The following is a 27,941-nucleotide window of genomic DNA, read 5'->3' on the forward strand; positions in this document are numbered from 1 at the left end:
AAAAGTTAATTGGATACGCATTTATTAAACACCTGCTCTGCATCTGCACTTCCGGGAAAATTGGACTCAAGCTACTGGCCCTCGAGGAGCTCAGTCTGACGATGGCATTTTGTCCCTTGGAAATCCACAGGACCAAAGGGTGCTCAGACTGACACCCCCCTCACCCACAGGTATCAGCTCTCTGGCCTCCTTCCCTGCAGTGTCCTCTGCCATCGAACTGACACCCAATCTCCTAACATGTCGATTGTTGGCATCTATGTCTCAGACATGAGCTATGAGCTTGGGCCTTTCCCAGTAGATCCTAACTACACTTCAGGTGAGCAGGTATCTTCACAGCCTTAAGAATTATTAGTCATCTTTGTTGACTTTGTTGTTTTGTAAAAGCAGAGTGTTCATTCCAAAATATACATCCCTATTCTCTTATATTAGCTTGACGTTAATCCTGTGAGATATACTGGTGAGGAAAACATCCATTTGTTAATTAAAGAACTGCATCAAGAAACTCACCTTGGTTATCTCTGACCATTTAGATTTGAAAATTTTGAGATGAGAAAGGACAAAGATTTCAAGATTTCAAATTAATGAGAAATAATCAACTGTTCAACCAATGGCTTGAGATAATTGGTCATACATTCTGAAGTATATACAAAGTCAGAGGCTGACCTACATAAGAAAGTGCCGATTAAAGAGAGATAGAAATGGTTTTTCCATCTCCCTTCTCCTGGCTGTCTTCTGTGCGTTTGTATGCATGTGTATCTACATAAATATTTCAAGTGATAAGAAGATGCCGCCTGCTCCTGAGTCGCCCTCCCCAGCCCTCTGTGCCAAGGCCAGTCTCCTCCACCTTGTTGCCTTCATGCCCCGGCCAGGCTGGCAGGGACGCTGCTATGCCACCCCACACAGAAAAGAGGACACTGCATACCTGATACCTCCCATGGGTCAGATCCTGTGCTCAGCACCAGTACATGAAAAAATAATAAAATAACCACCTGCTTCAGGACACTCACAAGTAATTGGGGGAGAGATGTAGCATTACGTGGGTAATGGTTATGTGGGGCTGTCGACTCAGGAGAGGAGGAGCCACAGACTATAACAGCAAACAAAGGCAAGAAGGGCCACGCCTCCTGGGAAGAAGGACCTCCTGGCCTAGCTCAACACTCGGGTCCTGACTGGTCTGCTGTGCTGAGGCCACTTCTGGCAAACCCAGCTCAGAGGCTAGAGCAACCCAGATAACTCAGGAGACATCAGGGCAGGAGAAGGGTGGAAGGGGGGCCAAAGCCAGCTCCTAGCCCTTCTCTCTGCTTCCTGGTGACAAAACACAGCCCCCTAAGCACAGATAGACCTGGCAGGAACAATTCCCAAGTTAGCTGTCTTCCTATTTCAAAAAGGCTCTTTAGGGTTCATGAATCTTAGGGTTCTACACTAATACTTCCCAAAGGGTTGGAAGGAGGCCACAGCCCTCTGATCCTGACCCACAGTGTGTGTATGTATGTATGTATGTGTGTATGTGTGCATGTATATATTATATATATAGTGTGTGTATATATATACAGTGTGTATATATATAGTGTGTATATATATATAATGTGTATATATATATATATATATATATATATATATATATATTGCAGGAGCACAACAAAATGAGGGAAAGGCTGGAATATCCTGCATTTGGACCCACTTATTAACTCCCAAGCCCCGCCCCATACAAAGCAGGTACTGTAGCCCCCTTGGGACAGATGAAAAACAAGCAAGAGACCTGCCCTGGGTTTAAAGAGACAGAGCCCAGGTCTCATGCTCTCCCACTCCAGGTCAGTGACCTTTCCAGATACTGTCTTCACTGGGGTTATAGTAGGAGCCCCTGTAGAAGAGGGGTTAAAGCAGAGACCTGCCAGATATCTGAATAGTGGTATAAAAGAATCCTTGTCCCTTCAGCCCCATAGCACACATACACACACACACATATACATACACACACACACACACACACACACGCACACAACCACTCATATGTGTAACCAAAATAAGATGATTAAATCGTCTTTGGGGAAAAGCAGAAGGAACAGGCAAAAGGAAAGAAAGGTACCTGCTGTCTAGTCTGCATAGATTCTTGACTCATTTTCTTTGCTATTTCTACTTCCTCCCCATCTTTCAAATTTAAGTCTCGGCCACAGGAGCTTACAGCTAAAAGAACCCTTATGGTCCCCAACCCAGCCTTCTCATTCTGGCCTCCAGGGAGGGTGTAGAGTGGGGCAAGGAACTTGTCATTAGCATAAGGAGGGCCTGGGCTCAGACTCCTGCCGTGTACCTCTGCGCTTCAGCTGCTCACTGTGGAACGGAGACAATGCAGGTCATGGACACTGAGCGTCAGTAAGTGTGGACTCCTCTTCCTGACTTCCCCCGAGGACGGGGAGGGCTGAGGCAGGAGCCCAGACCTGAGGATGAAGAATCCCAGGGCTCAGGAAGGAGCCGGGAGCATAGCCATGGCCTGGCCTACCTGTGGGAAGCCGTCTGTCCTCTCAGTGCAATCTTGGAACATGAAATGAAGGAACCAGCAGCAAACTTAGAGGATAAATAGCTCAAATCCTCATTTTTATTTGGGGAAACTAAGGCAGAGAGTGCTAAAGTGACTTTCCCAATTTAGCAACTTGCTATAATTTGTCAATCCCAATATGTTGTGGAACGGCAGGTTTGTCCACGTCACTATGACCTAAGAGCACACGAGTGGAACCCACAACTCTGAGCCTCTGCACAGAACAGCTGTAAACCCCAGGAAATCAACTTTTTTTTTATTAAGAGAAACTGAAAAATTATTTTTAAAAGGAGAGTGATGTAGCTCATCCTATAAATAGCCATAATGCAGACGTTCGTCTTTCAACCATCCTCTTTGCTTACAGTGCAAAATTTAAATCTTCAACGAATGCAAAGTTGGAACTCTAAGGGAGGAGCTTTAATTAGAAAAAAACCTTTGCCAGGAAATTAGTGACTGTGGCTTTTTATGAATGGGCCTCTCAATTCAGTGAACCCACAATATAAAAGGGGGATGAAGTAGGTAAAGGTCCACACATCAGGGGCTTGCTCTTGCAAAAGCAAACCACGGGGCCGACTGGAAGAAGACAGACCTCCGCCATGCCCAGCTCAGTACTACTCTGCTGCCTGGTCTTCCTGGCTGGAGTGGGGGCCAGCCCAGACCACCGCAGCCAGTCTGAGAGCAGCTGCACCCACTTCCCAGCCGGCTTGCCCCACATGCTCCGAGAGCTCCGATCTGCCTTCAACAGAGTGAAGACTTTCTTTGTGAGTATGATGCCTCCTGTCCTTCCTTGCTTCCTGCGGCTACCCAAACTAGGCATTCTGCTCGAGTTCTAAAAACCCTGTCTTCTTCCTCTCCATCCCTAACACTCAATCTTCCCCAACTGGAATCCTTAAGAGTCTCAGGTCAAGATATGGGGTCCAATCCCCATTACTTCATGTAGCAGATGTGCAAGAAAATCTGCTTTAAATGGAAATGCACGGTGTCTCCTGTGCTCAGAAACCTCTCAGATTTCCCTGGAGCCCAATTTTTCCTCAGCTAAGAGAGAGGTGTGAATGGAAGAGAGGTTGTTCCCCAGACCCTGCTAAGAGGGCTTCTGGGACCCAGATGCACCTCGCATTGGGGATGCCTTCCTTAGGAGGAGTTTCTTTCCCAGACACCTTCCAAAGTTGAAGCACAGGGAGCAAGAAAAGCAAAGGGAAGACGCACAGGAGGGGGGATGCGGGCACTGCAGTTGGCACGGGCAGCCTAGTATTACCTTGCAAGAAGACCGAGCCAGAGCCAAGCTCTGCCCTGGCTTCAAATTGGGCCAGATTTATAAAATAATTTGATCCTGAGAGAGATGACCTGATTTAACTAACAGTTATAGGACCATTAAATGTCCTGTTTGAAAACCTTCCTTTCCATTTTCAGGCCAGTGCTGCTTTGAGTGAAAACATCAAAAACTCTCTAATTAAAAGGATATCAGAAAGGCATTCAAATCAGGTGTTTCCCCAACCTCAAGTTCATTCTCCTTTTGTTCTTCTTGCAGCAAATGAAGGACCAGCTGGACAGTATGCTGCTGAACGGGTCCCTGCTGGAGGACTTTAAGGTGAGAGCCGCCTGGGGGTGCGTCGTGACTAAGATAGGCAGCCACCGCTGCGTGCCTGCAGGGAGCTTGCTCTGCTTCCTTCGCTTTGAAAAGGAGAAGTGGGAAGACCTTAACTCAGCACAAGGCGTGTACCCCACAGGGGTCAGTTCTGGGGGAGGCAGCTGGTTAGGGAAGATCCCCAAGACAAAGCTGGCTTCTGATGCTGACAGCCCTTCCTCCCAATCACGCCCCCCTCCCGTGCTTCCTGCCCTTAGGGTTACCTGGGTTGCCAAGCCTTGTCTGAGATGATCCAGTTTTACTTGGAAGAGGTGATGCCCCAGGCTGAGAACCACAGCCCAGACATCAAGGAACACGTGAACTTCCTGGGGGAGAAGCTGAAGACCCTCAGGCTGAGGCTGCGACGCTGTGTGAGTGGCCTCCCCTCCCTCTGCTCTCCCAGAAAACACCATCTCCTGCCTCTACTCACGCCCGAGGCATAGCGCTGACTGTGGCCAGAGACAGTTCCATCTGGAGCTCCATCTCTTGCTCATTTCTTTCTGAGCAGGAGGTGGGGGAAGCTGTTAGGCATTTACATGTGAAGATTTGCAAACAGCTTTCCTGTTATTTGTGAGTCACTTGTGGGTTATTAACTATTCCCCCTCTCTGCATGAAAGGGGCCCAAATCTGCCATCAGAGCCTCCTGGTCCCTGTGGGCCTAGGTGAGGGCTCAGCCAAGGGCCGGAGTGAGGTTCTTGGGAGAGCAAACCCGGGTAACCTCTTATTCTCAGTCTCCTAACAGCAGAACCCCACCTGGGGCCCAGCTGATGGGCAGTCTCCTTCTTATATGAAAAGGGCTGGGGCAACTCACTCCAGGGTAGTGTCTGGGGATAGACCCCCAGATAACTTATCTCTCCAACTGAAATAATAGCCTCATTGCTGGTTCCCCTTATTCTCTCACTAACACTGGGAAATCAAGTTTGTCTCTGTTGGTGCTCACGGCTGAAACTATCTCTAGTCCCCGGGCAGTTAGAAATGGGCCCCTAGCTGGACGGAAGGAGTGGGCAGCGACAGATGCAGAGGTAGAGCAGAGGGCTCTGCACCTCTAGCAAGTGCTGTGGTATTGAGAGGGAGGGGACTCCAAGACCCGGCTTTCATCCAAGCCCAGGAAACCTCCCAAGTGCCTCCCACGGTTGCTGCTTCTCTGTCCCATGAGGAACAGTGAGGGGGGCCTTGGTCTCCCCAGGAGCTGCTTTGCTACCAGCTTGTCCCCTAGTCCTATGAACTTGGATCTGGGAGTTGGTGTCACCAACATTTTCTCTTTCCCCCCACAGCATCGATTTCTGCCCTGTGAAAATAAGAGCAAGGCAGTGGAGCAGGTGAAGAGAGCCTTCAGTAAGGTGAGCCTGGCTGCTGGCAGGGTGGCTTCAGGGAACATGACTTCTGCCCACAGCCCAAGGGGCAGAAGTTGGTGCTAACCGGCCCCCTTCTTCACTCAGGGAGTGTGAGAACCCAGAAAGTTGTGTGATCTCCTCAGGCAGCGGGAGCTGTTGCTTTGGTTACATCTGTCTTCTGTGAAGTGTCTTTGGGGGTTTCTAAATGACTGTGCGCAGCCTTCACAGGCTTGCGGGTTCAGCCAGGCAGCCTAGGAGCGGGCTGAGCTGGGTGCTGGGGAGAGTAACAAAGGAAACAGAAAGTAGCTTGTTGGGAAGCCAGGCTGAGCCCACACGTGCAGGAAGCTGACACGTGCGTGCGCACATACAAATACACCCAGGCTTCAGCCAGACGCCCCAAAACTCAGAGCAAGGAGCAGAAGCCTCATTTTCTGGAATTGGTCCCTACTCTCTCTGGCACATTCTCTCTGAGAATGTTAGCTCTTAAAACAAATGGGGTTTCACACTTCCAACAAATCTTGCCAACTCTGGTTCCCAGAAGTCATGTTTCCTCTGTCCCCTCTGTGGGCTGGATGTATGGGGCAGAAGCCCAGCGCCTGGGGCACGCACCTGGTGGGGGTCCAGCAGCGCAGGACCCGGTCCAGGATGGTGGGGGGGGCACAACCCTGAAAACGCACCCTTCTCTCGCTGTTGAGCTCTCAGAGTAGCTTCCTCTCGTGTCTTTTCATCAAATTGTGAATAAGCATCATGTGAGCACATGACCTTTAAAACTGTTGAAAAGCAATGTACTTGGCAAAGGGGATGTTCCTCTTCCACCCGGAGCCAGACATCAGGTCAACACACAGCCCTTCCCAAAGCTGGGTTCAGGGTCAGTCTTTAGCCTCCCAACACCAGGGAGCGAGGGTCCACCCCAGGGCCACACCCATCCAAAGTTCCCTTTGGAGTTTTCACCTTTTTTCCCTCTCTTCCCAGCTCCAAGAGAAAGGCGTCAACAAAGCCATGAGCGAGTTTGACATCTTCATCAACTACATAGAAGCCTACATGACAATGAAGACGAAAATCTGAAATACCCCTGATCAGGGATGAAACACCCCTGATCCAGGGTTCTGAATCAGCTCCTTGGAAAGCCCTGTCATACCTCCTCTCTCCTAGAATATTTATTATTTCTGATACCTCAACTCCCATTTCTATTTATTTATTGAGCTTCTCTGTGAACTATTTAGGCAGAAGCCCAATATTATAATTTTTCAATATTTATTATTTTTACCTGTTTAAGCTGTTTCCATAGGTTGATACCCTATGGTGTTTGAGTATTTTAAAAGAAATTCTAAGTTATATAAGGAAAAGAATGTTCCTTGGGGAGCTAACTAAAGCTTCCATTGCAAGCCTGACCACACTTTATCGCTGTTTTTCCTTCCTTCCTCTAATTTCTCTTGCCCCTGGGCCTGGGGCTCCTATCATATTAGGAGATTCTTAGGAAGATAAACTAAGGAGTCCCTTTGATAATTATTATTCTGGCTGCTCACAGGGGTTCCCCTGACTTCATTGCCTAAACACTTCATTCCTAAAATCTGTGGCCAGTTTATTATTTATAAAAACATAAAGTTGGTTCTAATAGAACTCAGTTTTAACTAGAAGTAATTCAATTCCTCTGGGAATGTCACATTGTGTGTCTGTCTTCATTGCAGATTTTAATTTTGAATAAATAAATGGGTCTTATAAAACCATGTTGTGATGTCATTTGACTTCTAGCTAAAGAAAATCGCTCCCTCAAAGTTTCCAAGATAGAAGAGAGTAGATGGATGAATTCTGCATGCCTGCGACAGGAAAGGTTCCAGATCTGATCAGGGGTGAAAGTTATTCTCATTTCAAAAACCAACAGCAAAGATCGCCTAGTCTAACCTTAAGCTCAATTCTTTGAGAAATTCTCCTTAAATCCTTCAAGATTATATTGACTTTTAAGAACAAACATGAGATTCCATACTTATAAAAAAAAAAAAAGAAAATTTCTGTGTGTGTGTGTGTGTGTGTCCTATGTGTGTTTCTTGCTTCTTTGAGGTCCAGGGGTGGATACAAATGTGCTGGGTTATGGTGAGGATTAAAGCGCCCACCAGCTCCCAGCATGAGGAGATGGTCTCAGTGCGCACTACTGGTTGTTGCTGGAATTCACAGCTAAAAATCCCACCAAACCTCCCTGGTGGCACAAGGGGTTAAGTCTCAGCACTATGAAGCTATCTGCAGCCACTGCAGCATGAGTTCAATCCCCAGCCAGGGAGCTGACCCACAAGGCACAGCAGACCTCTCCTGCCACACCCGCTGCTCCCCTCAGCAGTTTATTTCAGACAATCCGCCCGTTCTGCTCCCCACTCTTTGTCTCTGGTGAATCTTCTCACCCCCATACCTCTGGTCTGCACCCCAGCCCTTGTATGCATAAATAAATAAATCTTTAAAAATAAATAAAAATAAAAATCCCCACCAAATCCTCCTTAGGCTAAGACCAGACTAGACCGAATAGAATAAAACATGTAAGTGAACTGGCCAAGGTAATAGGCAGCCCAAGGAGGCAGGCTGCCGGCGCTCCCGTTCCCCCTTTGAGCCTCCAAGTGTGAGCTTGACCTTAACATGCTCTGTTGGGAGGGGCATGGTGGCTGGGGAAGCCCTACACGAAGTCCCGTGACTTGGAGGACAGGGGGAAAGAATGAGCTGAGTAAACACTGATCCCCCCACACTTTACCCAGGTAGCTCTGGTCTGGGGTGAGGGTGGGAGTTGACTGACTGTGGTCAGTTTTTCAGTAAGACCTGACTCACTTCGGTTAAAGTAACCATAGGAAGGAAGTGGGCAGCATCAAAGCTAAAATTCTAAGATGAAAGGTTCGGATTAAGAATGGAGGCTTACAGAAGAAGAGCGAGGAGTAGGTTCTCTACTTCGAGGTTCTTTGTACTGAAATGGAGAAGCCACAAGACCCTCAGCTGGAAGTTCAAACAGTTGGGGCTCGCCACCATACAAAACACAATAACATAAGTTCAAGGTTGGCACCTCGTGTAAAGGAAATGGGCATCTGAAGCCAATAAAATTAATCTAGAGAAGTCACACAGCTGGTAAGATGCTCACAGCTAGTTTACTGAGCACCTATTTGAAGCTCTCCAGTGCTGAGCACATGTGCACCGGGCATACCACATGTTATTTTAAAATACCACGTTATTTTCTACAAGAGGAAACTGATGCTCAGAAATGTTAACATGGTTTGGTAGCTTGGGTGATGGGAGAATGGAAAACTGAGAATACATAAAAGGCTTTTCCCTTTGTATTAATTATCTATTGCTACTCCCAAAATTTTGCAGCTTAAAACAATAAGTATATGTTAACTCATTGTTTCTGTGGGTCAGAAATCTGGGAATGAAACCCAGGGTTTGGGTTCGGGATCTCTAATAAGGTTACAGTCAAAATGACAGGTAGGGCCTGCAATCACTTGAAGGCTTGACTGGGGTTGGACAGTCCAAAACCCCAGACTCTGTGCTCACGAAGCTACTGGCTGCCTCATTTCCTCACTGGTTATTGGCAGGTGACTTGATTCCTCGCTACGTGGGCCTCTGTGTAGGGTTTCTGGAATGTCTCCATGACACAGCAGCATTCTTCCCTGGAGTCAGTGACCCAAGAAGGAGAGCAAGGAGGAAGTCATGGTGAAATTTAAATCTAATCTCAGAAATCTCACACCGTCATTCTATCACATTCTATTTGTTCAAAGGGAATTATAGGGGGGGAGAAATTAGATTTTACCTTTTGAAGGGTAGAGTAGCAAAGAACTTGTGGACATATTTTAAACTACTACATCCTTTTAAGAAAGTGTAAAAAGCAGCTTTGGCTTCGAGGCAGGCTCTAGGCTCAGTGGGAGGAAGGAGAGCTGCCTGCCCTCAGGAGACCACACAGATCTGGCCCTCCTTCACTTCTCTCTCTTACTAATTCAGCCTAATATATTTACTTATCTGAGACTTGGCTTCTCATCTGGAAAGTCAGAAAGTCTTCTTCCGTGGGTGTTATAGACTGAATATTTGCTTTCCCTCCCAATTATATGTTGAAGCCCTCACTTCTAGTGTGATGGTACTTGGAGATGGGTCTTTTAATTATGTCATGCAGGTAAGGGCCCTCATGACAGAACAAGTGCCCATATAAGGGATACCAGAGACATTGCACCCCTTTCTCTATCCTCCCACATGAGACCAATGAGGTCAAGTGATCATACAGCAAGATGGCAGCACCTACAAAATAAAGAGAAGAGGTATTAGAATGAAACCTACCTAGCCAGTACCTTGATCTTGGACTTTGACTCTCCAGTACTGTGAGAAAATGTCTCTTGTTGAAGATACTCAATCTCTGGTACTTTGGTACAATAGCCTGGGCTGACTCACACCAGGTTTGATATAAACTTGAATGGAATGTCAGATACGAAGGTCCATGTTTTGGAAAGGAAGCATAGAAATCAAGTTTGGACGAGGAATTTTTTTCTTTTTCCAACAAATCTTCACACTCTAAAGAGAGGAATCACTTCACGTCTTTCCCTGTGCCCTAGGCCCTCACACCTGCAATTGGGTAAAGTACAGAAGAACAATATCTGTTTGCCTATGGCCCCAGCTACTGAGGTGGGGAGGGAGGAACCAGTAAGAAAAGTTTCCCTACCTGGTCACTGACAGAAATCACAGATAAAAATCAATTAGGTTCTTCTGCCCTTGGAGTGAGGCACAATCTGGAAGCAAGAGGATGAATTCAGGGACGAAAATAGGAAAGAGAAGGAACTGCCCATTCTATGGCCTGTTTCCCCCTCAAATCATTTACATGAGTAGACTTAACGGGGATACGGGGACCAGCTCTAGGTCTAGGGTGATTTAGCAGACACAACCCTTTAAGGAAATAGGAGCTACATCTGAAGAACATCTACTCAGAGTTTAAAATGACAGGAAGATGTTTCAACTTTCATAAGCTGCAGAGCTGCTTCATTTCCTTGCCCAGTCAACTCTCAGTGGCTGGTGAGCCCAGGTGACATATGTCCCACTATTCAATACTCATTTCAAACAATAACTCATTTGATAACTTTGAGGTTTTACGTACCCTGCCTGGGCCTCAATTTCATCAACAATAAGTAAGGAAATAGTTCTGCATCGTGGCTTCCAACCTGGGATCACTCGCCTTGTGTGAGTTCTTCAAGGCACTCATTGCAGAGGAGAGGATTGCCCATGAACAATTTCTGAAACTTGAAAGCCTAATGAAAATTGCCCCCCTTCCAGCAGTCTGCATCGCTCCTTAAAATTCACTTCCATGATGAGCTATTGCCTCACACCAATAATTGGAAACACTAGAAGCAACAAATGTTGGCAAGGATGTGAACAAGGAGCTCTCACGCTCTGTGGGTGGGAATGGAGACTGATCCAGCCTCCATGAGAAACACTATGAGGATTCCTTAAAAAACTTAAAATAGAAATAAACATATAATGTAGCAATACCACTGGGTATTATCCAAAGAATATGAAAACACTAAACTTGAAAACTATGTTCACAGCAACCTTGTTCACAATAGCCAAGACGACACAGAAATAAACCTAAATGCCCATGGACAGATGGATGAATAAAGAAGTTGTGGTACAGACACGCAATGGCACCCTGCTCACTTATTTAAGAAGATGAGCTCTTTCTTCCCTTGTTCCCTTCCCCTCCTCCTCCCTCTTAACCTCAGAGCCCTTAGGATATTTGTTGATGTTCAGTAGTTTTTGAAAGTGTTTTACATTGTCAAATTGTCTGGTATATGAATGTCCAATGATTTTTTTAATCAACCGGACTTGTTCTGCTGCATATAATTTTTTTTCAAATTCCCTCCATTTTGTTGGAAATGACTGTATTTCATCCTTTCTTGTGGCTATGTCATTTTCTGTGTTTTGTTTGTGAAACACCTTTTACATCCACTCATCCATTGAAGGAGATTCAGGCTGCTTCCATGTCCTAACTATTGTAAATAATGCTGCTGTAAATATTATAGAACATGTGAATATTTTTGTTGATGGTTTCATATTCTGTGGGCATATGCCCAAGAGTGGGATTGCTGGCTCATATGGTATTTCTATCTTTGTTAAGGCAAATCCAGATGACACACCATAATGGTTTCATCACTTCACATTTCCACCAACAGTATAGTAGGGTTCCTTTTACTCTGCATCCTCTCAACACTTGTGGGGCTCTTTTTGACATGCCATTCTTGTGGGTGTGAGATAGTATCTCACTGAAGTTTTAATCTGCATGTCTCTTATTAGGAGTAACAATGAACATTTTTTCATATGCCTTTTGGATATCCCTGACTAATGAATTATACATTCATATTTGCTGTCCATTTGTTAATTGAATTATTTGTCTTTTTGTTATTTAATTGTATGAGTTTTTTATATATCTTGGATATTAATCCCTTATCAGTTATGTATCATGTAAAATGTTTTTTCCCATTCAGTAGGGTGTCTAATCATCTTGTACTTTCTTTGTCTATATAGCTTTTTTACTTGAGGTGACGCCAGTTACTTATTTTTGTTTTTAATTACCTCAAGTCACCAAAAATATCTTTATTGTTGATATCATGGAACGTATTGCCAAAGTTTCCTTCTATTGACATGGTGTATTGCATTAATTAATTTATGTATATTAAACCATCCTTTGCATCCCTGGGATGAATCCCACTGATCGTGGTATATAAATCTTGTGATATATTGTTGAATATATATCACAATATATCATAAGATATATTGTGAATATTGTTGAATATCAGATTTGCTAGTATTTTGTCAATAATTTTTACACTGATGTTCATCAAGGATATCGGTCTACAGTTTTCTTGTGCTGTCTTAGTTCTGGGTAATAAAATATACTAAGAAGGATTCTTTCTTGTGTTTTTGAGCATTAGTTCTTTTTGAAAGTTTGATAAAATTCATTTGGAAAGTAACCTGGTTCTAGACTTTTTCTTGGGAAGATTTTTTACTATAGTTTCAATTTCTATATTTGTGATAATTTATCTATTTCTTTCTGAGGTATTAGTCTTCATAGGTTTTTTGATCACGGAAAGTATCCATTTCTTCAAGGTTATCAAATTTATTGGCATACAGTTGTTCATAGTAATCTCATAATCTTTGTATTATCATATCTTTGTGTTATCTGTAGTAATTTCTCCTCATTCATTTGTGATTCTATGTATTAAATTTTTCTTTTTTTGTTTGTTTGTTTAGGTAGGGGTGTAGCTATTTTATCTATCTTCTCAAATAACAAGATCTTGGTTTCACTTTTTTTTTAATAGTCTTTGTTATCTCTATTTCATTTATTTTCACTCATATTTTCATTATTTCCTTCCTTCTACTAACTTTAAGTCAATTTGTTCCTCTTTTCCAAGTGGTTTTAGGTGTGATGTTAGATTGTTTAGTTGGGATTTTTTTTTTTCTTTTTAACATGGTCCTGTATTGCAATTATCTTCCCTCTTACTACTGCTTCGGGGGGCCTCCCAGGTGGTGGAAGGGGTTAAGATGCAACCTATGAAGCAGGCCACAGCCTCTGCAGCATGAGTTTGATCCCCAGCCAGGGAGCAACCCACATGGCGCAACAGACCTCTCCTGTCTCGCCTGCTGCCTGCTCTGTTCCCCACTCTGTCTCTAGTGAATTCTCTCACCTCCCACACCTCTGGCCTGTACGCCAGCTCTTGTATGCATAAATAAATAAATCTTTAAAAAAAAAAGACTATTCTGGCTGCAGACCATATATTCTAGTAACACAACATCATTTTCATTCATCGCAAGGTATTTCTTTAATTTTTGCTTTGATTCCTCTTACCCAATTGCTATTAAGTAACATGTTGTTTATTCTCCATATAGTCATAGTTTTTCCTGTTTTTTTCCTTATAGTTGATTTCCAGTTTTATGATATTGTGGTCAGAGAAGTTACTAGGTATAACTTCAATCTTTGTGGTTTTATTGACAATTGACTTTTGTCCCAAGACATAGTTTATTCTTGAAGATGTTCCATGTGGACTTGAAAAGAAATGTATGTAGCAGTTTTAAGGTAAAATGTTCTATGGATGTCTGCTAGAACTATTTGTTCAGATCCTTGTTTGGAGCTGTTGTTTCCTTATTTTACTTTGTCTTGTTGATTTGTCCTTGTTGTAAGTACAGTGTTAAGATCCCCTTGAATTATTGTGTTATTAACAATATCTCTCTTAAGTTCTGTTAATGTCTTATGGATTTTAGTGCTCTATCATTAGTATCTATATATTTATAGGTGTTATTTTTTCTTGTTGCATTAGATCCTTGATTATACTATAGTGTCTTTCTTTACCTTTTCACCTTCCTTAACTGAAAGCCTATTTTATAAGACATAAATAGAGCTGTTCCTGATTTGGGGGGAGTTGTCATTTGCTTGTATAAATGTCTTTCAACTTTTAATTGTAAGTCTATGCTTGTCTTTGTTGGTAAGGTGAGTTTCTTTTAAATAGCAGAAGGTTAGGCTTTAAAACCCATTCAGCATCTTTTGACTGGTGAGTTCAAGACATTTATATTTAAGATAACTACTGAAACCTAAGTGATTATTGCCATTTTGTTATGTTTTTAGTTTTGGTTTGGTTCCTCTTGACTTTTTAAATTTTTTGAGGGCTTCCTATTATTTTGTGTTTTTTTAGGGTTTTCTATTGTTTTGTTTCAATTTCTGTTATCTTATATATTACTTCCATTCTCTTTTGTTAAAAGGCTCTACTGAGGTTAATATATGATGGACCACTTGTGTGAACTGTTGGATTCTCTGATCTTTGGCTGGTTCTAATAAGCCAGATTTTTACTTTCCTCCTCAATGTTAAGTAATTTAGGTGTCTTTTGCCTCAATATTCATTGTTCTGTTGCTTTATAATAACTCCTTTAGGATTTCTTTCATATGCAGCTGGTGTTAATAAATTCTTTTAGTTTTTGATTTTCGGTGAAGCTCATTACTATTCCTTCTACCTTGCTTGTTTATCTTGCAAGGTAGCGGTTCTAAGCTGGAATCCTCTTAAGCACTTTGAATATCTTTTTTTAGTCTCATTGTGCTAGTAATGTTTTTGGTGAGAAAAAAATCTTTTTATGGTCTGATCAGTGCTCCCTTATAGGTTATCCCCTTTTCTCTTGATATCTCTAGTTTTCTGTGCTTATCTTTGATTCTCGACAGCCTTATTATTTTATGTCTCGTTGTACCTCTATCTAGCAATAGTATTATTTGGTTTGGAACTCTTTGGGACTCTTGAATTGCAACTTCTGGTTCATTTCCCAGAGTGAGATTATTTTCAGTCATTATTTTTTTAAACAGGTTTTCTATTCCTTTTTTCAGTTTCTTCTCCTTCTGGGATTCTTATGACACAGATGTTATTTCTCTTTTAGTTACCCCAGAGAACTCTTTTAGTGTTTTCATTTTTTCATTCTTCTTTCCTCTACCCTGATCTATACTTATGTTCTTCAGTATCATGTTTTGAAGTTCATTAATATTCTCCATTGCTTCTGTTTGCTGTTGAGGCCCCTCAATTATATTTTTTAAATCAGCTATAATGGGTGCCTCCCTGGCATCCTAGGGGCTAAGTCTCAGTGCCATCACCATTAGGAACTGAGTTTAATCCCCAGCCAGGGAGCTAACCCACATATGGCTTAGCAGACCTCTTCTCTCTTGCCCGCTGCTCCCTTTACCCGTGTATTTCAGTAAATCTGCCTGTTCTGCTCCCCACTCTGTCTCTGGTGAATCCTCTCACCTTCCCCTATGCCTCTGGCCTATACCCCAGTTCTTCTATACATAAATAAATATTTTTTAAAATGTATGAATCAGTCATAGTGCTTCTTAACTCCAATATTTCTGAATGTAGCTGCTTCATATTTTCTTCATATTTATTCTGCTGTTGTTTTATAGCCTTCTTTTTTAAAAAAAAAATAAACATGCTTTTTTTTTTTTAATACAAGCACTGGGTACAGTCAGAAGCGCGGGAGGGTGAGAGAATTCACCAGAGCCAGATCGGGGAGCAGAACAGGCAGATTGACGAAATACACTGCTGATGGTAGCAGCGGGCACGGCAGGAGAGGTCTGTGCACCATGTGGGACCCTCGCCGGCTGGCCAGGGATCGAACAGTGCTGCAGAGGCTGCAGACAGCTTCAGAGCTCAGCAATCAACTGCTGCGCCACCGGGGAGGCCTTATCCTTCTTTTTTTTTTTGTAAGTTCCATTGGCAATGCCAGGACTGTTGCCCTGAATTCCCCTTCTGTCATGCTCTGCAAACTCCACTGATTCATGGCTCCTTTCAGTGTTGTGTAATGTCTGGCATTTTTACTGTATTCTTTTGTCCCCTCATTTTTTATTTTGTGTGTGTTAGTAAGGATAAATTTTCAACTGTTGTTTTTGTAGTTGTTGGAATAGTCAGGGGACTGGTACCAGCAAGGGGTGGTAGGTATCAAAGAGGAGCAGGAAAATATACATGAAAAGATCACTTTTTGTTTGAGCTGATGAGAATCAACAAAAACAAAGTAAATAACCTGGTGAAAAAATGGGCAGAAGAGTTAAAAAGAAACTTCTCCAGGGAGGAAATGCAAATGGCCAACAGGCATATGAAAAATATTTTCAGCATCACTTGTAATCAGGGAAATGCAAATCAAAACTACAATGAGACACCATCTAACACCAGTGAGAATGGCACATATTAAAAAAAAAAAAACTAGCAACAACAAATGTTGGCGAGAATGTGGAGAAAAAGCAACTCTCCTACACTGCTGGTGGGAGTGCAAACTATTCCAACCACTATGGAACAGTTGAAAGCTATTCCCACTATGGAAAGCTGTCTGGAGCTTCCTCAATTTACTAAAAATGGAGTTTCCATATGATCCAGCAATCCCACTCCTAGGTATTTACCCAAAGGACACAAAAACATTAATTCAAAAGGACACCTGCACTCCTATGTTTATTGCAGCACTATTTACAACAGGTAAGCTATGGAAATAACCCAAATGCCCAAAAATAGATGACTGGATCAAGAAGATGTGGTACATATACACAATGAAATACTACTCAGCAATCAAAAAATGGCATATTGCATGCCATTTGCAGCAATATGGATGGAGCTGGAAGGGATCATGCTCAGTGAAATAAGCCAGAAAGAAAAAGAAAAATACCAGATGGTCTCACTCATATTTAGAAAACCTAAGTAAAGGATCTGGAAAAAGACTAATTATAACAAAGTAAAAATCAAAATCAACAGGCAATTATAAACCAGAGACACACTACAAGGGGGGAGAAGGGAGTAGAAGCAAAACAAGGGGGGGTGGGAATTTTATGGGGACAATAACAAAGATGAAAATGTATACATTGTGCAAAAATTAAAAATGATGTAAAAATATATATAAAATTTAAAAAATCACCTTTTGTAGACTCAGGAATTTGAAAGCTTTTCATTGTGAGGAATGGCAAGTGTTTTCGATATCTCAGCTTAGGATACATGGTGGCAAGTGTCTTGGATGTCGCATTCTGGGGTGGAGAGTGGCAGGTGTTTCAGATAGCTCAACTTGGATTTCAGTAGTAGTCTCTCCAATATAAGGAAGTTCAATGCCCTGACCCAATTCAGACTACAGTTCTGTGTTAATGAGCCTCAGATTCAAGCCAACAGTCCTAGCTCTACGCCCTCACCTCTAGCTCTGCTGCAACACACCCTCTGTCCTGGGTGACTGCTTGTGCACCCCTTTATCTAGTGCAGCACTGGGTCTCAGGAGATCCAATATTGGCTTGTGCCCAAGCAGGGTCTGCATTACAGTCACTCATCCCTTTTGTAGGTTGTACTGCCCCATGGTGATGATGGTTCATGGGTGATTTGGTGGTGGGAATTTTATAGGGATTATACCAGAGGGAAGAAATCAAACATTGTACAAAAATGAATGATTATTTTATAAACCCACAGATTTATGGTCAACTAATATTTGACAAAGGAGCAAAGAATATGCATTGGAGCAAAGAAAGTTTGTTCAATAAATGATGCTGGGAAAACTGGGTCGCTACATGCAAAAGAATGAAGCTTGACTACTACCTCACACCATGCACAAAATGGATTAAAGAACTAGACATAAGACCTGAAACCGTAAAATACATAGAAGGAAATATAGGCGAAACACTACATGATATGCACATCAAAGACATATTTACAGACACATCACCCAAAGCAGTGATAGTGAAGGCAAAGATAAACAGCTGGCACTACATCAAATTAAAGAGCTTCTGCACAGCAAAAGAGACAATAACCAAAACAAAGAGAAACCCCACCGACTGGGAGAACATTTTTGCACACAACACTAATGATAAAGGACTAATCACAAAAATCTACAAAGAGCTGATGAGACTCAACAAAAACAAAGAAAATAATCCAGTCAATAAAATGAGCAGAAGAGCTAAAAAGAAACTTCTCCAAAGAGGAAATGCAAATGGCCAACAGGCATTTGAAAAAATGTTCAACATCACTCGTAATCAGGGAAATGCAAATCAAAACTACAATGAGATACCATCTGACACCAGTGAGAATGGCACATATTAAAAAAACTAGCAACAACAAATGTTGGCAAGGTTGTGGAGGAAAAGGAACTCTCCTGTACTGCTGGTGGGAGTGCAAACTGGTCCAACCACTATGGAGAGCTGTGTGGAGATTTCTTGACCTACTAAATAAATATAGAGCTTCCATATGATTCAGCAATTCCACTCCTAGGTATTTACCCAAAGGACACAGAAACATCAATTCCAAAGAGCCCCTGCACCCCTATGTTTATAGCAGCACTGTTTACAATAGCTAAGCTTTGGAAACAACCCATATGCCCAAAAAGAGATGAATGGATCAAGAAGATGTGGTACATATATACCATGGAATATTACTCAGCATTCAAAAAAGATAAACACATGCAATTTGCAGCAACATGGATGGCGCTGGAAGGGATCATGCTCAGCGAAATAAGCCAGAAAGAAAAAGAAAAATACCGGATGGTCTCACTCATAGCAGGAATCTAGAAAACTTAAATAAGGGACCAGGAAAATGAATAACTATAAGAAAGAAAATATCAAAATCAACAAACAACTATTAACCAGAGACACTCTATGGGGGGTGGGAGGCAGGGAAAGGAGGAATTGGGGTCAAAATAAGGGGGTTGCAATTGTATGGGGAATATAAAAATAAAATAAAGTAAATAAAAATTAATTAATTTAAAAAATGAATGATTATTTTAAAAATAAAAATAAAGAATGAACCAAGTTTTTTAAAGTAAAGCCTTATTTTTTTATTGCAGAAATGGTTAACACTGTTGTTTGTGGCCTCCCTGGTGGCACAAGGGGTTAAGATGCAACCTATGAAGCTACCTGCAGCCACAGCACAAGTTCGAGCCCCTGCCAGGGAGCAACCCATATAGCGCTGCACACCTCTCCTGACTCGCCCGCTGCTCCCCTCAGCAGTGTATTTTAGTCAGTCTGCTGTTCTGTTCCCACTCTGTCTCTGGTGAATCCTCTCACCCCCCACATCTCTGGCCTGTACCCCAGTTCTTGTATGCATAAATAATCTTTTTAAAAAAAACATTGCTGTTTGTATTTGGGGAGTATAGGATCCCCCCTTCAAGTGTTATTGCCATAGTGCACTCACCACAAAAGCACCTATGACCCATTACCTTAGTCCATTGTGCTTCCTCCCCAAGAGGAAAAGTACCACCTATTACTTCTTATTCCACAGCAAAGAGATGATATTCTCAGCCTAAACTACATCATCTGTGACCTCACCAATTTCAATATTGTCCTCTATAACATGGAGAGAATAATCATTCCTTTAAGGTGTTGCTATCCTAAGGAATAAAGGCATCAATATATGTGTGAAGGCATCAATATGTGAAGCACATAATATATATGCAGTAAAAGCAGTTCTATTCTTTAGATATTTGGAAAAATTCTCCCATAGGAACAGATAAGATCAGAGTTAACACCATGAATTATAACTGGACTGACCTTATATGCTACTAATTAGAATTGGGTCTTTCCTTATAATGCCTTCTGACTCCCTACTCAGATTCTCATTTCCATATAGAGTTTTCAGAGTTTTATACATTGTACAAATGATTGATTTAGATTTCCTACATCTTAAAGGAGACAACTCAATTTTCTTGAGAAAATTCCTTACAATTCTTGGAATTTCCTAATAAGTAAAAGGACCTATATATCTTACCACTTGAATCATTTTTATGTAAGAAAACTAACAAATGTCCAAGCATTAACCACACATAGAGTCACTTAAATCAAGAAGCTTGTATTTTTTCCCAAGGTGAGTCATAATCTAATGATACATCCTACTGGGAACCTCCAGCAAATCTCCAAACACAGCTCTTTCCTTGGCATGCATATTCATTGTTTCCTGAGTCTTTTCTCATATATTATATATTGTGGTGAGTGCACTATGGCAATTATATATATTTCTCATATATTGTGCTCAGTATCTCTCCTACATACTAAAAGGATAGAAAAATAGCCTGCAAGAAACCCCCCCCCATTATAATACAGATCTGGATTCATTTTTTATTCACATCTTCAAGCTCACTGATTCATTCTTCCATTTGGTCTATTCTACTGCCATAGCTTTCTCCTGAATTTTCCATCTCTTCTATTTTTCTTTTTACATCCTGAGTCTCCAAATTTTAAATTCTGTTAATTGATTTTGTTTCCATTGTTTTTCTTCCATTTCTTTGAATCAATTGTTTTTCTTCCATGTCTTTGAATTTGTTTATCATGGCAATTTTATATTCTGTTTCTGATAGGAAGAACAGACCTGCCATGGTATTCTTCACAGAAATAAAATCAAAAATTTTAAAATTTTTATGGACTACAAATTTGAACTACAAAGGGCCTCAAATAGCAAAAACAATACTGAGAATAAAAGAATAAAAATGAGGTATCATGCTCCCTGGCTTCAAATTATACTACAAAACTACAGTAATCAAAACAGTATGGTATTGGAACAAAAGCAGACATTCAAATCCATGGAATAGAGTTGAGAACCCAGAAATAAACCCACACATGTACAGATAACAACTTATGACAAAGGAACCAAAAGTATACACTGGAACAAAGAAAATCTCTTCAATAAATGGCGCTGGGAAAACTGGGTAAAGATATGTAAAACAATGAAACTAGATCAGCATCTTACATCATATACAAAAAAATGAATTTAGTTAAATCAATCAAAATGGATTAAAGACTTCAATATAATACTTGAAACCATACATAGATGAAAGCATAGGTGACAAATTCTTCAATATCAACCTTAGTGCCATCTTTGTGGCTTCATTTACAAGGCAAGAGAAATAAAAGCAAAAATAAACAAATGGGACTCTTTCAAACTGAAAAGCTTTTGCACAGCAAAAGAAACCATTATTAAAATGAAATGGCAACCTTCTGAATGGAAGAAGATATTTACAAACCATATAATATCCAAAAACACAAACAAAAAAAAACCTCATTAAAAAAGATGGGCAGGGGGCCGCCCCGGTGGCGCAGCAGTTGAGCGCTGGGTTGCGAAGCTGCCCGCAGCCTCTTCAGCCTCTGCAGCACCAGTTCGATCCCCGGCTGCTCCCCGGCCACTGGAGGAGGGTCCCACATGGCGCGCAGACCTCTCCTGCCGCCCGCTGCTCCCCTCAGCAGTGTACTTCGGTCCTTCTGCCTGCTCTGCTCCCCGCTCTGGTGAATTCTCTCACCCTCCCGCGCTTCTGACTGTACCCAGTGCTTGTATAAATAAATAAATAAAACCTTAAAAAAAAAAAAAAAGATGGGCAGGGTATCTAAATACACATTTTACTAAAGAAGACATACAGATGGTAACAAGCACATGACAAGATGCTCTTCATCACTTATCATTAAGGAAATGCAAATCAAAACCACAAAGAGATTTCACTTCCCACACTTGAGAATGGCTATAATAAAACAAACAAACAAGAAAATGGTGAGTGTTGGCAAAGATATGGAGAAAAGGGAGCCCTCAAAAACTGTTAGTGGGAATGTAAACTGGTTCATCCAGGATGGGAGGTTCATCAAAAAATTACAAATAGAACTACCATATACTCTAGCAACACCTCTTTTGGGTATGTATCTGAAGAATATGAAAAGACTAATTTGAAAAGATACCTGCATCCCTATGTTCATTGCAACATGATTTACAATAGCCAAGAACAGAAACAGCCTAAGTGCCACTGAAGGCTGCCAGGATAAAGATGATAAACAATGAAATACTAGTCAGCTATAAAAGAAGATGAAACCTAACTATCTGCCACAATGTGGATGGATCTTGTGGGAATTATGCTAAGTGAATAAGTCAGATGAAGAGAGACAAATACCATAGGACTCTAGTCACACATGAAAATAAATAAAGAAAAGGAACAAACAAAAGTAAATCCTTATATTCGGACAACAGAAGGGTGGTTACAAGAGGGGAAAAGGGTGTGAGAGGATGGAACAGAGACGGGGGTCAATTGGAGGTAGAGGATGGTAACTAGACATTTCTTGGTAGATATGATGTGGCATAGGCAGCTGTTGGGATATGAAGCTATGTGTCTGAAACAGAGTATTGAAAGCCAACATTACATCAATTATTTTTAAATGTGCTTTATTCAGGAAAAATAAAATAACCCTGATATTGTTCAGGTATCAGGCTTCCATGTGATTCAAAGGGAACTGGGCTTGCCCCACAGTAATTCCATTTCCCATGTCCTGTGACTGACTTAAGAATGGGTTTGTTATATAACGTCTGGTTATTAAGACATTAGGTGAGGTAAACTGAACGAGTAGCTAGGAAGTATTTTTCTCTCTGAAAAGTGAAGAGATTCGGCTTTTGTTCTGCTCTAGTTGTTGTTCACATTTGAAGTCTGGAATTGTAAAGCCTTCCTGAGACTGTGAGGAGAGTCAGCTGAAGAGGATGAATCAACCAGCAGAAAACAGCAAAGAGAATAATGGAAAAAAGTGGGCTCTCGATGACTAAGTTAAATCCACGAATTAACCAATCACAGATGAGAACCATTTCAGGCATTTCAACATGTGAGATAATTTTCCTTTTCACTACGTCACTGTTAATTGGGTTTTAGGTTTCTTGCAGCCAAAAGTATGTACAAAAAATACAGAGAACTTGCAGACTAGAAACAGTTGGACAGCTTTACTCTTGGGGCTTCCCCTACTCCCTTCCTCCCTATAAGCAGATGACTCACCTCTGAGTCACCTAATGAACCCCAAACACGTGAGTACAGGACAAGTCAGTTCATTCCTTGAGTTTCAGCAAAATCCCAGGCCAACCCTTGTCCCATCTTCCTCACTGGTTTCCTGTAAGGAATTTGGACTTCTGCAGACTCTGGCGCTGTGAATGAAGGTGTGAGGAATACCTGCTAATATATCTGTCCACATGCCCTTCTCTCACAGGACTGTAGAATCTTGCCCCCTTTCTCCTCAAGTGGACTCTCCCCTCAGAAGGATAATGCTCTTACCCATCCACAGGTGTCTTCCACCGCACCAGGAATCTGGAAAACTACACTCATCTCCACTCACTTAGACAATGGATGATAATCTGAAAGTTTCCACTTTCTAATTGTTTCCTATGAGTCTGGATTGTCCCTGATACCTGACTGCACCTTTGAGGACATGGCTGACTCTTGCCATTCTATAGCCAATAGTGTCAAGCACTGAGACAGCATTAAATAAATGCTTGAGCTCAAATAAAAAGAGAACTTTCCCTACACTCATAAAAACTCAGACAGGGCTTCCCCGGTGGCGCAGCAGTTGAGCGCTGGGTTGCAAAGCTGTCCACAGCCTCTGCAGTGCCAGCTCGATCCCCAGCCACCGGGCGAGGGTCCCACATGGCACGCAGACCTCTCCTGCTGTCCGCTGCTCCCCTCAGCAGTGTTCTTCGTCACTCTGCCTGTTCTGCAACTCGCTCTGGCTCTGGTGAATTCTCTCACCCTCCTGCGCTTCTGACTATACCCAGTGCTTGTATAAATAAATAAATAAATCTTTAAAAAAAAAAAAAAAAAAAAAAACTCAGACAACTTGAGTTAGACTCTCCAAGGCCTTCTTGTCTGATTGCCACCCAGTCATCCTCCAGCTTCTACTTTAGTGTATATAATGAAGTAGAACTCATTATTGGAAAGCCCTTCAATTCATTGTCAAGCCAAATTTGTTTCCCTGTAACTTGCCTTCTGTTATTTTACTTACACTTTCTGGAATAGAATAAAGTAAACACTTCCATGTGCTAACTCAACAAATAGCAATGGCAGATAAGATGTGGTCTCCATAATATTTTTCACCCCTGCAATTTTTCAGGTATGCATTCATAAGAGAGGCATGTTATTAATTCAACATATATTGACTGAATTCTCATATATGCCAAGCTCACAGCAGAGCCAGATGTGGAGTTTACAGTCCTGGAGCAAATAATGACAGTGAGGAACAAAGTATGCCTGGTCACTGCATTGCACAACTTCAGGGTGCCATTCATATACAATACAGATTTCACTCCTGGAAGTTGTGCAACATGGCAGGACAGTTACTAAAAGGGGGGGGGGCAAACTATGGTTCAGAAAAGCCGTCCCTACCAGAAAGGATTTGAAACTGATACCTGAAATATGAGTATCAGTTAATTAGGCAAAGAGAGAAAGGAACAGAGTACTGGGCTGAGGGAACAGCAGGGATAAAGATGCAAGGAGAAGGGGAGGGTGTGAGAGCACATCGTGGGAATAGAGAGAAACGCAGCTTGAGAAGTAAGCAGGGATTAGGCCACACGGTCTCCATGTTAGGGGGGTTTACTCATCGTAAAGAGGGGGGGAATCCATTGAAGCAGGAAAATAACATGGTCACATTGCATTTTGGCTGCTCTGTGAAAGTAGATTAGAGGGGAATAAGGCCAGAGGCTGGGAGACCTACTCAAAACCTCTTATAATTATCCCAGCAAAATATAAATAAATAAATATATAGACAGTGGCTTGAACCAAGGTAGCAGAAGTGGAAATAAAAGGGAAATTATATAGACATATTTCTGCAATAATGCAGACTGGATGACAATTAGATGTTGAGAGTGAGGAGAAGGGCAACATCAGGGGTGTCTTGGACAAATGGGCACTGACCTTAGACACCTGAGCCTGGAAACTCTGGATGAGGCGCAGTTTCTAAAAGAGGAAGGAGACAAAGAGGCTGATTTGGGAGATACTCAGATAAGATACTGAAATCTAGTTGGGTTTCAGGAGACATCTCCAAAAGATTCTAGAATCATCTGTATGTAAATGGTATATAAATGAAATTTCATAAGAGGATATCAACATAGAAAAAATACATAGAAAGAGAGGATCTGCCTGAAAGCACTAAGGAATACAACCATTTAATGCGTGAGTGGGGGAAGAAGAACAGCAATGAAGTCAGGAATCAACAGTCTAGAAGACAAAAGGAAAAGCTGGGTCTGGAGCATGGACACAGAGGGGAGCGGGAGGAGCTACGTCCTGCCAGGGCTCACCAGGTGTGCTGCCAGCAGCCTAGACCTACTCCCTTCCTGCTGCAGGTGGATCTCTTGTGATTCAGCCTAGTCAAAGTCGGCAACTCGAGCAGCAACCACGCCACATTGTTGGCCATACTGGGTGTTGTGGGGTTTAATTTTGTACCCCCAAAAAGACATGTTCAAGTACCAGCTCCCCAGCACCTGTGAGTTATTCCAAATAAAATATATTAATTGGAAATAGTCTTTGCAGTTGTAATCAAGTAAAGATGAGGTCGTGCTGGGTAGAGTGGGCCCAAACCCACGACTGGGCTGAAGGTGCTGGTGAGGACACAGACAGAGTCAAAGCTGTGCTGCCCAGACCAAGGAACACAAATACTGTGAGCAGAAACAAAGAGGCAAGGAGGATTCTTCCCTAGATTTCAGAGTAAGAACGGCCCTTCCAACACCTTGATTCTAGACTTCTAAGCACAACTATTGTGCAAGAATACATTTCTGTTGGTTTAAACCATCTCCTAAATTCTGGTAGAATTTTACAGCAGATGTAGGAAACTTATACCCGCGGTCACCAAAATCCCAAGATTTTTTATTCAACTCTGATCAAGTCACTTCATTCTCATTCTATGCTGAATACTGGTTTTTTTTTTTTTTTTTAAGATTTATTTATTTATTTATATAAGAACTAGGGTACAGGCCAGATGCACAGGAGGGTGAGAGGATTCACCAGAGACAGAGCGGGGAACAGAACAGGCAGACTGATGAAATACACTGCTGAGGGAGCAGCAGGCGAGACAGGAGAGGTCTGCTGCACCATGTGTGACCCTCGCCGGCCGGCCGGGATAGAACCAGTGCTGCAGAGGCTGCAGACAGCTTCACAGCGCAGCGCTCAACTGCCTGCACCACCAGGGGAGGCCCCTGAATACTGAGATTTTTTAAATTAAAGTTATGACTTGCTCATCCATGTCTAGATATTTGGGGCAAAGGATACAGCTTTTGATAAACTTGACTTCTATATCTTTGCCAATGTTGCTATAACATTAAACATGGTGGTTTGAGGCCTTACTACATCAGATATCAACTATAATCCTTTCCCCTGCAAGAAACAATAGACAACTGTATTTTAGCAATAGACCCATAAATTGATCACCTAATACTTTCTCAGATGCCTTGATGGAATCCAGATATACCAACACTACTGGAAATTCAAATCCACCAGTCCAGTGAACATATAAAATAAGTGGCCTGTCTGCACCAGAGTTGACCTCAATTTCCCTCACCACCCAAGATAGGTGCTCTGCAAAGTCATCGTCTTGTTGAGTGAACCTGAGTTTCTCAGGCAATTTGATCACTGACTATGCTGCTTGTTCAAGTCCTGTCTTCAGGCTCGACGTACTTTGTCTCCCAGAATGACTTCGAGGCTTCTCTAAAATCAGACTGCACCCACCTCTATGTGCTCCCTAATTTGGTGTCTCCCTAAGCACAAGCCCAACAAGTGGCTTTCACAGTTTTCCGGGGGTGCCTCAGCAGTGAGGCATGGCTGGATTCTAGGCACAGTTGCCATCTCTCCTTGTCCACACATCTGGCACTTCACTCTGCACCCAAAGAAAGAAAAGCATGTGGAGCCTTCCATGCAGAACCTGGGAAGGAGCAGGAGACATATCAGGAAGAACAGGTGCCACAGGAGCTGTAGCTTGTTAAGCAGGAGAGAAATGTGACCCCATGTTTATTGCTAGACACTGAAGACACTGAAACTGTGTGAAATCTCGACTTCACGGAGAGGAGGGCGGGGGAAATGTGACTGTGTCCATGTCTCCCCCTCACTCCTGGCCTGCAGAACCCTGGGTTTGCTGATCCAGTCTGTGCTGTTTATTTGATGGTTATTTTTGCTGTATTTTTCCTCCCTCCTTTTTTATTGTTTCATAAAACACACTAACTCTCTTCTGCCGCCCATTTTATGAGTGAATAAAGCCACACAAAATCCACCCTTCCAGCCAAAGCACCCTCACTCCCACGGCCTGCACCTGACAGCCCTGCCACTCACAGTCTGTTTGATGACAGAGTCAGCACCTTCTCTCAGAAAGGAAAATACCTAATATTTTTTTTTTTTTTCAGATTTCCCAAAAGCTGCTTAGAATGTTGGATTAATTAGAGATTATTAGAACTTGAGAGTCTGCTTTTTAGTGTGGTATGTTGGTTAACACCAGCTTCTGTAACAAATAAACCCTCAGATCTCAACAACTTAACAGTTTACTTCTCACTCATGAAAAGAATGTGTGTGGTGTGGAGGAGGCAGCTGGGGAGGTGGGGGGCTATTCTGCACAGCCCTTCCTGCTGCTGAGGCCTTGTGTTAGGGTCACCCCACAGGGCTGTGAGGGAAGTTTAACAGGTCAGGCCTGGGAACAGTGGGAGTATCCCTTCTGCCGCATTCCTTTGATTAGGGAACTGTAGGCCCTGACTGGGCAGCCACGCACCAGCAACAGCGTAGAAGGTCAGGAATCTCTGCCATGTAGCTGAAACATCGGAACGCAAGCAGCAGTGGATTTCGGGTCTGTGAAACTCAAAGCTTAAATAATCCGGAAGTCGTCTTTTAGAAAAAATAAAAGACATAGATACTAGATTAGAAAATTGAAGGCTTTGAAGCTGTACCTTCCTGATTGTCACCGTCAAGCCTCCTGCTGTAAGTCACTCCGGGACACTCTGATGCGGACATCACTTGCCACTCTTCAGGATCACTGAGGACAGACCAAGAGGAAAGGTACGTGCTTCTCAACCTAAATGCCCCAAAACCAAGAAGTTGTGGGATATATACACAATGGAACACTACTCAGCAGTAGAAAAAGATAAACTCGTGCCATTTGCAGCAACATGGATGGAACTGGGTGGGATTATGCTAAGCAAGGTAAGTCAGAGGG

General features: G+C 42.3%; 2 protein-coding genes across 2 annotated transcripts in view; one reads left to right on the forward strand and one right to left on the reverse strand.

Moving 5' to 3' along the window:
• Positions 1–27,941, reverse strand: part of IL19 (interleukin 19) — a 96,470-nt gene that overhangs the window by 56,355 nt on the left and 12,174 nt on the right. Inside the window, exon 2 of the mRNA XM_054690582.1 lies at positions 24,668–27,761. The gene's annotated coding sequence lies outside the window, so the exon portion shown is untranslated. The remainder of the gene's footprint in view (positions 1–24,667; positions 27,762–27,941) is intronic.
• Positions 3,130–6,556, forward strand: IL10 (interleukin 10). The gene is made up of 5 exons (XM_037496660.1): positions 3,130–3,294; positions 4,062–4,121; positions 4,376–4,528; positions 5,432–5,497; positions 6,464–6,556. Exons 1-5 carry the CDS (start codon positions 3,130–3,132, stop codon positions 6,554–6,556), a joined length of 537 nt encoding a protein of 178 aa, XP_037352557.1.

The sequence above is a fragment of the Talpa occidentalis genome, unplaced genomic scaffold, assembly GCF_014898055.3.
Source record: "Talpa occidentalis isolate TD23 unplaced genomic scaffold, MPIMG_talOcc4v2.1 talOcc4.8, whole genome shotgun sequence".
Taxonomy (NCBI): Eukaryota; Metazoa; Chordata; class Mammalia; order Eulipotyphla; family Talpidae; genus Talpa; species Talpa occidentalis.

Bases quoted from the DNA above. Each gene is read 5' to 3' on its own strand.
- IL10 (XM_037496660.1), top strand. From the start codon at position 3,130: ATGCCCAGCTCAGTACTACTCTGCTGCCTGGTCTTCCTGGCTGGAGTG. The intron at 3,295-4,061 runs GTGAGTATGATG...TTCTTCTTGCAG, and splicing joins ACAGAGTGAAGACTTTCTTT to CAAATGAAGGACCAGCTGGA. The intron at 4,529-5,431 runs GTGAGTGGCCTC...TTCCCCCCACAG, and splicing joins GGCTGAGGCTGCGACGCTGT to CATCGATTTCTGCCCTGTGA.